This window comes from Capricornis sumatraensis, chromosome 16, assembly GCF_032405125.1.
Source record: "Capricornis sumatraensis isolate serow.1 chromosome 16, serow.2, whole genome shotgun sequence".
In the NCBI taxonomy this organism is placed as follows: Eukaryota; Metazoa; Chordata; class Mammalia; order Artiodactyla; family Bovidae; genus Capricornis; species Capricornis sumatraensis.
The window spans coordinates 65,059,437-65,074,047 of NC_091084.1; the positions used below are offsets into that span (position 1 = coordinate 65,059,437).

The 14,611-nt window shown below is 48.3% G+C and overlaps 1 protein-coding gene across 1 annotated transcript; it reads right to left on the reverse strand.

Moving 5' to 3' along the window:
* Positions 1-498: 498 nt before the first annotated feature.
* Positions 499-12,087, reverse strand: LMO2 (LIM domain only 2). Its single transcript, XM_068988689.1, has 3 exons — positions 11,970-12,087; positions 7,693-7,908; positions 499-1,382 (listed from the first exon to the last, which is right to left on the reverse strand). The coding sequence occupies exons 1-3, from the start codon at positions 12,008-12,010 to the stop codon at positions 1,163-1,165; spliced, it is 477 nt and encodes a 158-aa protein (XP_068844790.1). The 5' UTR covers positions 12,011-12,087; the 3' UTR covers positions 499-1,162.
* Positions 12,088-14,611: the final 2,524 nt, after the last annotated feature.

Genomic DNA, 14,611 nt, shown 5'->3' on the forward strand with positions numbered 1-14,611 from the left:
TCTCTGCCACATTTCAAACTAGGTAATTACCTTCTCTCCCAAAGGGAATCTGTTTTATGTATTTGCGTCCTTTCTAGGTTACAGGTTTCCCAAAGGCAAAGATCTTGCCTTCCATTCACTCTATACAATGCTGAAGTGAAATGCTTGTTTTACAATAACAATCTAATTATTCTACGTCCCTCTGAGCTTACATGATGACCTGTTACATACTAATTGCTAGTAATATAGAAATGTGCCTGCCTCCTATAAACCCCACACATAAACCTAAGTTTTATTTGACCTAAAGGTAAATTGCTTATTTATTTCTCCTTTTTAATATAAAGTCATTTTTCTGCCATCCCAAATTGTAAGTCATTGCCAAATACACAACACTGCATTTTAGTCAGTCATTTTTATTTTCCGCAGAGGTTTTTTTCAAACTACACACAACAAATACTTTGATATAATCTAAGATAATAAAATAGTTGAACAACTTTTTTTTTTTTTAGATTTACATTTGTATAGAAACAATCTGTGGAACTCCTCACTTCAAAACTAAGGTGTCTAAAAACAGTGATTCATCAGCATTGCTTTAAATAATTGTTTGGTTAAAAGTCGCAATTTTCATTCTCAACTAAAATGTTGTCTCCATGCAGTATCCCTTGGGTCCAAAGCTGAAGGCCTTGGGAAGGTGGCCAAGAAGAGGATGGCCACTCTTTATCTCTGTCCTTCTCTCGTGTGGAGGACAGTGGCTGGAACAGGGTTGTCATAAAAACCAGGGAGAAAATAAATCAATTGCACATCTCTAGTTTTCAAGGGTCAAAGACATAACAAGTCTGGGCAGAACATGTCCCTCTCTGTAGATGGAAGTCCCATTATGACGGCACCGCAGCCCCCCACGACTCTCTCCTCGGCTAATCATGTCAGTTATTACCCAGAGGCTGGGACCACTGTCCCTAAGTTCTCCCCCAAGGCCAGTCATTTTGTGACATTTAAGTTTTGCCCTCTTGCATCGTGTCACTTGGATGCTGTGTCTTGGTTCTCGGTGCCCAGTTAGGGTCTACCATCCCCTAAGAAATGCCTCAGCCCACCCTCAAATCCCCAGAATGCCCAAGAGCGTAAGACCCCACAGAGACAGAGGCTTTTCAGTGAGTCTCCTCCCCGAGCTGCTGGGGCCCCTGGCCTATATCATCCCATTGATTTTAGTCCACTCGTAGATGTCCTGTTCGCACACTATGTCGGAGTTGATGAGGAGGTATCTGTCACCCACACAGAAATGCTTCTGACAGGCGGCACATTTGAAACATTCCAGGTGATACACTTTGTCCTTCACCCGCATCGTCATCTCGTAGGCACGGATCCGCTTGTCACAGGATGCACAGAGACCATCTTGGCCGAAAAGCCTGGGGGGAGGAAAGAGAGAGAAGCTAAAGAGGCAGGGGCAGAGATGAGACTGGAAGAAAGAGCCTGCGGATGGGTTCCATGATGTAGGCTGGATTTCCAAATTGTCGCGAAGCAAGGAAGAGCTGTGTCCAGACAGACGGCCAACTAATTCATGCACCTCACCACAACTGACTGTGACTAATTCATAGTCTTTCCTAGAAGGAAGAGGGTCTTCTGACATGAAACCATGCCTGGGGTATTTGTGTTTGGCATAACTCGCTCCTCTTCCAAGTTCTCTCCCTGCTTCTAGGATGCCCCAGGACCTGCTTCTGTGAAAAGAGTCTTAACAGAAGTGATTTAAGACGTTAGCTGTGTGTAAACTGATACAGCCGTGATGGAGAAGAGTATGGAGATACCTTATAAAACTAGGAATAAAACTACCATATGGCCCAGCAAGCCCCCCTACTGGGTATATACCCTGAGAAAAGCACAATTCAAAAAGACACATGTACCCCACTGTTCACAGCAGCACTATTTACAGTGGCCAGGAACTGGAAGCAACCTAGATGTCCACTGACAGAGAAACGGATAGAGAAGTTGTGGCATACACACACACACACTGGAATATTACTCAGCCATAAAAAGGAACGAATTTGAGTCAGTTGTGGTGAGGTGGAGGAAGCTAGAGCCTGTTATACAGAGTGAAGTAAATCAGACAGGGAAAAACAAATATCATATATTAACACATATATATGGAATCTAGAAAAAGAGGACTGATGAACCTGTTTACAGGGAAGGAATGGAGACACAGATGTAGAGAACGGACACAGCAGAGGAAGGAGAGGGCGGGATGAACTGAGAAAGTAGCATTGGCATACATACACCACCATGGGCAAGATAGATAGCTAGGCGGAAGCTGCTCTATAACACAGGGAGCCCAGCCTGGTGCTCTGTGACAACCTAGAGGGGTAAATCAGGGCAGGGAATATATATATATATTATATATAGTTTTACATATGTAATTGTGACTTACTCACGTTGTATGGCAGAAACCAACATAACATTGTAAAGTAATTTTCCTCCAATTAAAAAAAAAAAGCTTAGGTGTGGATTGTGTGTTTCCTCCCAAGGGAACTTTTATTTTAGAAGGGGAGCAAGAGTAAAGCCCAGGGGCCTTCTTGAGAGGAATGCAATGAAATGGGCATCTTTCTGAGGCTCCCTCCCACACACTATCACATCAAGGGTTCTAATTCCACCCATGGGGAGGGCTGGTCATTAACTTCTCCAGAGCCACACAGGCCATTGCACACAACCGCTTCTGGGAGATGGAGGGAGCTCAACAGTGAACAGTTCCTCAGCCACCAGAGGGACGAGCAGTATCTCTCCATATAGAATGGAAGATCCTAATTCAAGATCCTCGCTGGCCCAATGGCATAAGTCTCTGAAAAACTTCTCTTCTGTCATCAAAATCAAGACCCTCCCAAGTCTCAGTTGGCTGGTCATTTATTTTAAGCAATATGCGGTGTCAAAGCAGGAGATGCACTATGGTGGTGCCGAGTGCATGCTGAGTTGTTTCAGTCCTGTCCGACCGTGCGACCCTATGGACTGTAGCCCTCCAGGCTCCTCTGTCCATGAGATTCTCCAGGCAAGAATACTGGAGTGGGTTGCCGTGGCCTCCTGCAGGGGATCTTCCCAACCCAGGGATCGAACCCGGATCTCTTACATCTCCTGCACTGGCAGGCGGTTCTTTACCACTAGTGCCACCTGGGAAGGCTGGAGCCTAGCGCAGTGGTTCTCAAAGTGTGGTCCTGGGACCAACCGCACTGCATCCCCTGGGAACTTGCTAGAAGTGCACACTCAGGCCCTCCTGATTGAGACACTCTGTGGGTAGAGGCCCAATTCTCTGTCTGGTCCTGAATACAGGCAGGTGATGCTAATGCAGGCTGAAGTTTGAGAATCAGCCCGCATGAGTTGGATAACACAAGCGCTGGAATCAGAAGACTCAGATTCAGGCAGGACTGGCCTTGAGTACCTAAGTGACTCTGCTGAGACCTCTGATGACTGTGAGCTTGTGGAATGACAGTCATCAAGCATCAACCTCACCCGGCTGTTGGAGGATGGAATGCAGCAAGTCAAAGCACCAGCGTTCAAGGGTGAAGCCAATACTGGCTGGGTTTTAATACATCTTGGGGGTATTCCCAAAGGGGCCAGTCTTGCTGCCTGATTACATGGCATGTCAGCAGGTCTTTTCCATGGGAAACCTTCAGGGCAGTTTTAGGTAAATGCCTGTTCTTCTCAGAAGTTCTTAGGAACTTCAGCGTAGCAGAGAATCAACTGGTAGGTTCTGAGAGGATGTAGGGGCGATGAGAGCAGTTGAGAAATTTAGAGCAGAATGAATGAAACCAGGAAGACGCGGTCGGTGGGTAGAGAGCTCGCGGTTACAGCCAGGCTGGCTAGTTTCCCTCCAAATCCCGCTCTCCATGCGAAGATCTCCGAGTGTTTTCAAGACCCCACCTGGGAGCAAACTCATTACTGGGGGAAGAACACTTCATCCCAAGACAGCAGATGCTGGAACTGTCGGGAACTGCCACCTTGGAGGTCATGGGGTGGAAAGACAGTTCTGATTTCCTGATTGTTCAGTAAGAGGAGTTTGGGCCTGAGTGAGAATAAATGACTCACAAAACAGCATGGGCGGAAAGCAGCCAACCTCCTGGGGTGTGTGGCCCTTACGGAAGGGGAGCATTTATTAAAGGGAAATCGGGGGGTAAATTACAACACACGTCAGGCAGTTAATGACAGGAAGCATGAAGGATTAATATCTGGGAGATACCTTCAGATCCCGACATCACCTCCAATCAGCCAGTTCTCCTGGAGCCAGGCACATCCTCTGCCTTGGCTTCTGTGTCTTAAGCTGTAAGACAAGAGAACTGGAAGGGAAGGAAGGCCTCTACAGCCCCTTCCAGCTCTGGTGTGCTGAGACTTCACTAAGTGAAAATAAGCTAGGACTTGACATCTAACGTGCACATTCACCTCTGGCACCAAGAATTGGTTACTTAGGCTGACTATCCCAGAAACTGACCCTGAGGCCAGGATTTATTAAGGATGTGCCATCAGGGAAAACAGGTACAGTGGCAAGGGAAACCAGACAGAAGATGGAAGGCAGGCCAACTTGCAGTCTTGGGCCAAGTTCCCCAGAAGGGAGCTTTGGCCTAAATGCATGGCAACTCTGGGGTGTAAGTTATGTCTCCAAGTGGCCTTGGCTCCAGGCAAAATTACTGGACTTCGGTCTCTGGCAGTGCCAGCCACTGGGCAAGGTCTGCTGGGCATTGGGTGGGTGGGTGGTGGTACTGGGCAGGCTTCTGGCTTTAACAGAAAGGTGCTGTTGAAGGTAAAACAATAGGCGGTGGGGGCTGCACTGAGCACAAAAATTGTAAAAAGGGATCTGGACTCGGTACTGACATTAACAGCTACTGTTAAGTTCCCAACAAAACAACATAAATAGCACAGGGTTTATTTGGGTTCAGGCTTCCCTGATGGCTTAGATGGTAAAGAATCTGCCTGTAATGCAGGAGACGTGGGTTTGATCCCTGGGTTGGGAAGATCCCCTAGAGAAGGGGATGGCTACCCTCTCCAGTATTCTTGCCTGGAGAATTCCATGGACAGAGGAGACTGGTGGGCTGCAGTCTATGGGGTCGCAGAGAGTCGGACACAACTTAGCGACTAACAGTTTATTTAGGTCCTGCATGGGGATCTCCTGATTATGTGAGGCTAAATGTCTGAAAAAGACTTTAACAGGCCAGGCAGCAACTGGAAACCCTGGGGAGAAGCTCTCCTGGGGTGACAGTAGGTGGGGGGGTTGGGGGTAAGGACTGAACACCATCCCAGGACACATTTCGTCACTCCTCCAACTTGCCTTTTGCAAAGGCACTGTCAGCTATGTTAAGAATGCAAGCAAACAAGTCCATGGCTAAAGGGCCATGCCTGCAGCAAGAAACGATTTTTCTCCTCTGTCAAGAGGTGTCATGTCTGAAGCTTCCACCTGCCCATTTTAATAACAATAATATAAATACGAAAGGATGGCTGGAAACGCCTGCGCTAACACAGAGTTAATTAACATGTTGCCTAGGAATGTAGCAGGGAAAAGAATTATTTCATGTCACCAAGACACAAGTTAATTAACACTGGGTTCTCCCAGACTATTTTTTTTTTCTCTCCTTTTTAAAAATGCAAGAGATTAACAAGCCCAGGCAGCACAGGGTTTTCTTCTTGAATGTTATATAAAACCTCAGAGATAGGGAGAAACCTCGGCTCTTTTGACCTTACTCTATCTATCTGTACTTCACTTAATAAGATTCAAATGATTTGACAGGGATGTAGTCAGGGGGCCCAGTGGGAATCATTTACCCGTCTGCTTTTCCGCACTGACTTGGCAAACTAGTAGCGAGCAGAATCAGGTCTCTATTTACCCCAGTTCTATGTTCTTGTTCCTTAATAATAATAATAATAAAGGATCAAAATTAAAATCATGATCCTTGGAAACTTGACTTCTTTTCTCTGAACCACCAAATTTGCAAGGACTTTAATCAGGAAATTTAGGGGGGAGAAAATGCTTATTCTGTCAGTCTCTGGGCAGATAGATAAGCTTGCTTCACCATGGAATTGCCTGCAATTTTTTTTTAATGTAAAATGCTCTGAGGGCAGGTTTGGGATAAAGAGCTGGCCTGGCAGCCAAGGGCACTGGAGTCTAAACAAGCTTCCCTGGGTTGGGTGATCCTAGTGCATTAAGGCTGCATGCTCCACAGACCCTGTACCCCACGAAGATGGCAAAAAAAACTGACAGCTACACAGTCAAGCTGATTTGACAGCAGAGGGCATAGAGTTACCTCTGCCGCAGCTAATATGAAACTGGAAATTTCATATGAAACTAGAACATTCCAGGCAAAGGCACTCGTTTGAGAGTCAGAAAATTCACATAGCCAAATGTATGACCCAGAGTATCTGAGATATCTTCAGTGCCTCTCAGTGGGTGTTCTAGAGTTCCTCTTCTGCCTTTCCCTTCTTCCATCACTTTGTTCATTAGGTTGGGAAAGACTCTAATGATAAATGTCATGAGGGTTACTGAAAGACAGCAGCTAACATCTATTTGATACCCATGCACCACGCCAAGCACCTTACATGTACCACCCCATCTAATTCCCACCCCTTTCTGGAAGCAGGTACTGCTATTCTATAACCCCATTTTACAGATGAGGAAACTGAGACTTAGGAAGGTTATATAACCTGTCCAAGGTCACAGAGCTAGAAAGCAGTGGTGCCGGGGCTCAAATCTACAGCTGACTTCAGGGCCTTCCTGCTGTGACCAGAACTGCTTGGAGTGCTGGGGTTAGATTGTACTTTCAATTTTTTAAAATTTATTTTTAATTGAAGCATAATTACAATATTGTGTGGTGTTCTGCCATACATCAATATGGATCAGCCATAGGCATACACATGTCCCCTTCCTCTTGAGCCTCCCACCCCATCCCACCCCTCTATGTTGTCTCAGAGCCCCAGATTGAGTTCCCTGAGTCATACAGCGAGTTCCCACTGGCTATCTATTTTATATACATTAGTGTATATGTTCGGAGAAGGCGACGGCACCCCACTCCAGTATTCTTGCCTGGAGAATCCCATGGACGGAGGAGCCTGGTAGGCTGCAGTCCATGGGGTTGCGACAAGTCAGACACGACTGAGTGACTTCACTTTCACTTTTCACTTTCATGCATTGGAGAAGGAAATGGCAACCCACTCCAGTGTTCTTGCCTGGAGAATCCCAGGGACAGGGGAGCCTGGTGCGCTGCCGTCTATGGGGTCGCACAGAGTGAGACACAACTGAAGCGACTTAGCAGCAGCAGCAGTGTATATGTTTCCATGCTACTCTTTTTAAATATATCATCACATTATATCGAGATCTTACAAAAGAATACTTAGAACCTATGCATATGTTTTTGAAGCATCAAATGAGCTGCTAGGAATCTACCCTCAAACTTACAAGCTTCAAAATTCCCAGTTCCCTTGGCATACCCTGCGTCTTCCTCCTCCCACCCTCTCTCCTTGTCTGACCTCCAGAGGGAACCACTATTCTGAATTTTGTGCTCATCACTCTCTTGCCTTTAAAATATGAGAACTGGACCACACAGGCATGTGTCCCCGAGAACATGCTTCTCTAACAGGAAGAAAGGTCAACTGCTCCCCTGCACAGGGCAGCTGAGACCAACGTGATCTTGGCTGGCCCAGGAGGCAGGCGCCAGGGAGAAGAGCCAGGGCCCCAGGAGGGCGGCGAGGACGCACCTGAGATAGTCTCGGCGGCAGAGCTTCCGGCCCAGCTTGTAGTAGAGGCGCCGGCCCACCTCGCCCAGCCGGCACCCGCAGAGGTCACAGCTGAGGCAGTCCTCGTGCCAGTACTGGTCGATGGCCTTCAGGAAGTAGCGGTCCCCGATGTTCTGCTGGCACCCTCCGCATGTCAGCAGGGACGGGGGCATCTGCAGCACCTCGTCCACCGGCTCCCTGGAAGGAAGGCCACGCATTAGGGATGGCCTCACCTCGGGGAGACCAGCACCAGGGGCTCAGGAGTCACACTGCACCCCGCAGAGAACCTCACTCAATTGTCTGGTGACATCGGAGAAAGGAGGGGAGAGCATACACCTAGGGCCAACGACGGGCAGAGAGGCCCCTCCAGCCTTGGGTTAGGACAGGAAAGGGGCTAGCCCCTACGTTCTAGATCCTAGAAGAAACAAGGGCGAGGCACCAAGAGGCACCCAGGCAAAGGGTACTGCACACCCCCCTCCACCTACAGCCCAGCCCCCTCCCAGACCTGTGGTCTCTCTTCTTCCTGATCCCCCCTCCCCTCATACTCGACCTCCACACCTCATCTCTTTCCTCCCCCCATATCCCGGAGCCAAGGGCACTGCCCAACCCCAGAGGAGGCACCAGGACTCTAAGAGCTGCTTGTGGCCAGAACAGTGACTAACTAGTGGATTAAACATCTTCAAATTCCCTTTTGAATCTCTGCGCCACCTGGACTCCATCCCTTTCCAACTGCACGAATGTAGAGATGAGGAAGAAAGGGGCCCCAAATTATTTTAGGTTGCTTTCTCTTTCCCAAATAAAAATACCATCAAGATATAATAGAAATTCTCATTATTATTATTTTTAACAGAAACTCCACATCCTATCCTTCTTACGGAATGAGTCCTTGAGGAAAAAAATCTCAGGTGTTGATTAAAGCCACTGTTATATTTATAAAGGAGATCAAACAGAACTTTTTGCACATGAACACTTTTACAGCAGCAAAACTGATTCGCATGAAGTTGATTTAGGAAAGAGAATGGGGAGAGAGTGCGGAAGGCAATTAAACACTGAAATCTCCTCCAGGCAATTAAGAGTGAGCCTGTGACATGTGTTCTTTCATTACAAAATCATATAGTGTCTCCAGTTCACTTAACTGGAATCTGAATCCTTTTGTTTTACATTTTAAAAGAAATAACTTTACTTGCCAGAAGAAGATAAAAAAATAATAGGGTGCAAGAAATGATTCCGGCACCAGATGGGACATAGGAAAAACTGAGGACCTGTTGATCTGTAGCAATTAACAAATGCTCTCTTGAACCTCACTCAAACACAAATCTATTTTTCAAAAATCTGTTATGTTTGGAAAAATGGACTTGCTTCTAACTGTGAAACTCCCAAAGGGAATTTCCCCCTTGGTACCCTGAGGATATAAATCTGTGTCTCCTATTTCCAGCTGATGCTGGCTTACTTGGTGACCTTGCATCCTGACTGGCCTGTGCCCACAGCATTTAAGGCCCTTTATACTTAGGAAGGATGAGGCTCAGGGAATCAGTGTTGATAACACACTCTGACACCTTCAGAGAACTCTGTCTTTAAAGTGCACACTTCCCTGTGAATATTCAAGCCTATTGAAACCGACCCCACACTTTGTAGAATGGGTATGAAGGTCCTTTGTGAGATGATCTCCTTTTAGACCAGGGAACTGTAAAACCCAAACTAATTATCTCCTAAAAACTCCAGACTTTAAATAGAGTTTTAAACATCCACTGAAGCCTGACTTGTCTTTGTTTCCACAGGTTATGTATAAGGACTTCCACCCTCCCTCCTGAAAAATAAAACACCCAGCATTTCCCCGTGCCTCAGAATCACTTCTCTTCCCTTTTCACAGCCCGTGGCCTTACTTTAGGCTTTCAGAAACATTCATGGAACCTCAGCACCACTGGATGCCCTGACGCAGATCCTGCCAACCAACTGTGAAAGAAGAGAATTTGCACTTAGCTGGTGCAAAACTGCCTGGAATTGAAATGAACTGCTCCTGTTATTCACAGGGAGGCAGTAGGGGCCACCGATGGCACAGTAGAGGAAATCTGTGTGTGTGTGAATTCTGGCTGTCTTTCTGTCTAAATGCTTCATTTGCATAGGCCTAGGCAAGTTTCTGGGTGTAATTTGGAGTTGCTGATCAGACTGACCTCAGTCACACTGACCCAAGTATGTACTCACTGAAGCATCTGGTAGGGTAGTGGTCCACAGGAGAAATGTTAAGCCAAAAAGCTACTGTCTGTGATGGCCTAATATGAGATAGGAAAGGACTGAATAAGATATTGGCTCTATCTTTCTATAATTAAAGATAATATCACATTATCTTTGGTGGAGGTTCCAAGCCAATAACTGTGGGACTCACCCTCTAATTAATATTTTACATTCTCCTAGAGCCTATCTGAACATTACACCTCAATACACTTTGGCCTGGATTTCTGGGATAATTTCTCAACAGTTTCCAAGAAAGATATGGGGGGAAAATGTTCTGCAATAATTTCTCAGCTAGCTGGTCCATCTCCAATTAGAGCCTATCTTCACTGGGCAAACAGTGAAGCAAAGGATAGAGAAGAGCACCCTACTGAGCATCCTTCCGCAGATGCCTGCTGTGTTATGAGGTGAACATGTTTCAATTTTCCAGTCTCTTTATGAAAAAGCACAAACTTTGAAAGGAGCAAACTTCCTTCAGGGAACTGAAACCTCCAGATTTATCTTCTAATAAAAAGATTAGTGACCAAGTTCTATTGATCGAAAAGGCATTAGGCACCTTTCAAAGGTAATTCATCCAATGCACTCTCTTATTGTATTACTATCATCTTGCCCAGGCTCTGAAAACTCAGAGCTAAGTTGTCATTCTAGGTTTGTAAAAAATAAAAAAAAAGTGAGCAAAGCACCTTTCCCAGAGTTTTCCTAAACAAATACTTAAAAAAAAAAAGCAATGTTATTTTTTTCCCTGAGAATTTAAGGAAGCTGGGTTTTTGTTAGAACAAACCTGACTCCTTGTAGATCTGGCTTCTGAACCTTCAAGACTGAATAGTGATGTTTATATTCTCACTGGATCATGGTTACTTCCTGTGTTTTATGAGAACACGCTGAGCTTTTATGCTGGTAAAACCCAGGTATATAAACACCATAGGAGGCTGAAATTGGGAGGAGGAGGTATTTCAATCAGGAAAGCACAATTCTTTTAAAGCAGGAAAAGAAAACAAAACAAAACAAATGCCTCTTAAAAGCACAAATGGACAAGTCATTAACCAGCTCCTTTGGTCTGTGTAACAAATCCCTTCAAAGGATTTAGATGGGGACTTCAAAGGAATAAAAATTCTCAAAACCAGACAGCTAATGAATCTTAAAAGGGCATTTGCGCTGACGGGAAAATGACATCTTAAACATCCCTTTCTCCCCATGTTAACACTGAGCAATGGGCTGAAGGTAAAGATTGGGAAGAGGGGAATACTTCAAGCCAGTCAGGGGCTCAGAAAACAAATGCGGTTCATTTAGAGCTCTGTTTCCCAGACCCTAAACCCTTTGAGATTGTGACAAAAGCCGTTTAAGACTCCGCTCTCCGGAAAAATTCACCTATATCCAAAATGGTGCACTAACTTTGGAGGTTCAAAGGTTCCCATCGGTGGACTCCGAGGGGAGAGGCGTGTCCGCGTATCCAGACTAACTCCCGTGTTGCTCGGCTGCTCTAGTCTCTGGAGGCCTGAGTGAGCTCCGAGGTGAACTCTCGCACCTCCTCACCCGTGGGTCCCCGGCGCCGTGGGCAACCGCTCCACCTGCGGACCCGGAAGGGGACCGTCGGGGACCCGGGGTGGGGGGCTCCACTTGTAGTGTCCCCCTTTCCAGGACCAAACGGACAAAGAGAAGAAACGAGAGGGGAAAAGGGAGCAGAATCGAGTCCTGAAGGCTCTCGGGACTGCACCGGCGCGCCTCTGACCTCCCCTTGCGCATGTTCCTGTGCAAACTTTCTGGCCCGAAGTGGCTTTAGGGAGCGTCCCAGGGAGCCGCGAGGGGCCCGCTGAGGCGCCGGGCCGACCGCATTCCTGCCGCCCGCCACCAGCCCCTCTCCCAGTGTCCCCGGGGTCACCCAAGAGGATGCGGGAGCCCCGCGCACGGCAGAGGGAACCAAGGGCACGCCGCGGGCGCGCACCTGGAGCATTCCCGCCGGCAGCCCGCCCCACCCCGCCGCCCCGGGTCGCGAGGCCCTGGACCCTCGGTGGCAGGGGCGTCGCACTTACTCAGATGGGTCCAGGCTCTTCCTCTCGATGGCCGAGGACATTGGGGAGGGAGGTGGCGTGCCAGGCGGCGGGGGCGCTCCCTTTGTGGCGCGGGGCTGGCCGGCTGCTGGGGCTCGGACCCCCTCGGGTGCTCGGGCGCCGCCGCCGCCGCCGCCGCCGCCGCTCCTGCGCCTCTTCTTGCTCCGGCGCTCTGGCGGCGAGCTCGCCCCTCCGCGCTCAAGGACAGTCACCGCGCTCCCTTCAAACGCCAAAGAGAGAGAGCGAATCACCGGGCTGCCGGCGCGCCGCGGCCGAGGAGGGGACCGGGGCGCGCAGCCTGGCCCCGGGCGGCTGCAGCTGCTACTGCTGCTCAGGACTTAACCTTCCATCCCGGTCCCGCCGCCACCGCCGCCGCCGCCGCCGCTGCCGCCGCCGGGTCTGGCTCGGCTCGCGCGCTGTCGCCGGCTCCGCGCCGCCCGCGGGGATGGTGCGCGCTCGCCCGGCCGCCCCGCGCCCCTCGCACCTTCAGCCGGGGTCGCGGCGCGCAGCTCGCCGCCGAGGGCAGGGAGGGGGCGGCGGCCTGGGGGCGGGGAGGGGACCGCGCCTCTCTCCCCCGGCTCCCTCCTCTCTCGGGAAGGTCTATTTTCGCTCAGCTTCCCTCTGTCTCTGGTTTCATTTCCTTTTTCCTGATCACGATTCAAATACAATAGAAGGAAATCACATTTAAAGAGACAGCTGCCCGGTCCCCCCCGCCACCACCATCTTTTTTCTTCCCTTTTTTTTTAAACGGGGCTCCTGGGGATTAGCGATACAAACAGCGGCAGCCGCAGCAAGACTGAGTTGGCTTCTTAAAGGGGCCAGCGTCGGGGACAGGGAGACTCGCTCAGAGACCACCTCTCCTTGGAGAGGCGGCTGGGTTGCCTGTAAAGCATTCGTTAGGGCTTTCCCTCTTCGGCGTTCCCCTTTTGGTTAACTAAGATTGAAAGTGACCAGCGGGCCGCTCAAGGAAGAAAGAAAAAACGAAAATGTGAAATAAACACATACAGAGATGTACGCGTTCCAAGTGGCTTTCGCGCGCGTCCGGGGTTGGAGGTCCCAGGTCCGCGGCCAGGGAACGCGGAGATGCCCTCAAGACAGCGCGGCTCTGCTGGCTGAGGACTTGTGACTGCGTCCGCGCTCCAAAAAGACGACGGGAGCTGTGCGAGCAGGGACCGCACGGGCTGGGTACGCCTCAGCAGTACCAGGGGCAGCTAATCCCGAGGGAGGGTGTTTGGGAGGGACCAAGCTAGTCTGAGTCTCCTCTCCATCTGCTGGCGGCAGAATTCCCTCCCTCAGCATCTTTAAAAATCGGACCCTGCAGTTAAACTGGCCCCGTAAAGGGCCAATAGCACTCTTCACAGAGAAAAGTGCCTCTCCAATGATGGAGAGCAATGCTTGGAGACTATTTTGCCCTGGGTCAGGAAAAGAGAGAGAACGCAGACTTGTTTGGTTCAGGCTTCCCCGTCTAATCTCAAGGGCAAATTCCAAGAAGAGAGGCGAATGTAGAAGGGGAGAGGAGGAAGCTAATAGTCTTCTCTTCAATAGAGCAAAGCTTTAGGTCCCTTGGGCCTCATCAGAGATCCCTGAAAATAATTGCATTCAGAAATTATTACTAAAGGCCTACTTGAGCGTGCCACAAGTCTTGTAAAGAAGAAACTACCAGTATTCTCAGGATCCATGGTTTTATAGGAGCAGTCTAGATCATGGTCATGGACACTGTATTCCCGTTTTAAAGATGGCACTGAAGGGTCTGGATGAAATCACCCTGGAAGGTGAAGTCAGAAGTACATCCCTGTAGGCTTCGTTTTCCTTGTTTAAAGCTGATTCTAACTTCTTACATGCATACCTAGAATTTAGCATTGTCTGCATGCTCTTGTCCTTTTCTTATGTCCATGTCCAAAGCTTAGGTCCCTATGGGTATAATGAAAATCTCTTTCTAATTCCTCCACTGTCTCCTCTGTGTGTGTGTGTGTGTGTGTGTGAAAGGCAGTCTTAAGAGCAGCTTTGGGTCCAACTCAAGCCTTTCAATCTAAAAAGAACTTCTCCTGCTCAGGTCCCTGTTTTTAATTAAAAAAGGAAAAATGTCTAGTATTTTTAAGTCAGTCTAAATTATGTGATAAACATATAACCCACCACTCTACAATCAAAAATGAAAATAAACAAATAGGCTGTGATGAGCAATTCACCTGCTTACAACCAATCAGTGTGGTGGTGAAACGCTCAGACTTGGGCATTGGACTGCCTGCGTTTGATTTAGGCTCTTACTTAACAGCTAGTGGAGCCTATCTAGGAAAGTCACTTAATCTGAAGAGGCAGTATTGGGTAGTGGCGGTGGAGTCAGGCTGCCTTCATAACAACCCACGCTTTCCTACCTGTGAATCTAGTGGAAGAGCAGGAATTTATAAACTCCCAGGATCCTTATCTGTCAATAGGGGTACGAGAGCCTGTTGCATCAACTGTTGTAAGGATTAAAAGAGTAAACGCATGCAGTGTGGCCCGTAGACCTGTAATGAACTGAGGATAATAATGGATATGAGATTACATGCCTGCAAAGCATTTGGTGTATATTAAGCACTCATAAATGGTCATTTCTGTGTTGCAGAAAAAAATCGCTGGGAGAATTT

Bases quoted from the DNA above. Each gene is read 5' to 3' on its own strand.
- LMO2 (XM_068988689.1), bottom strand. From the start codon at position 12,010: ATGTCCTCGGCCATCGAGAGGAAGAGCCTGGACCCATCTGA. The intron at 7,909-11,969 runs GTAAGTGCGACG...CCTTCCTTCCAG, and splicing joins AAGAGCCTGGACCCATCTGA to GGAGCCGGTGGACGAGGTGC. The intron at 1,383-7,692 runs GTGCGTCCTCGC...TCCTCCCCCCAG, and splicing joins TGCCGCCGAGACTATCTCAG to GCTTTTCGGCCAAGATGGTC.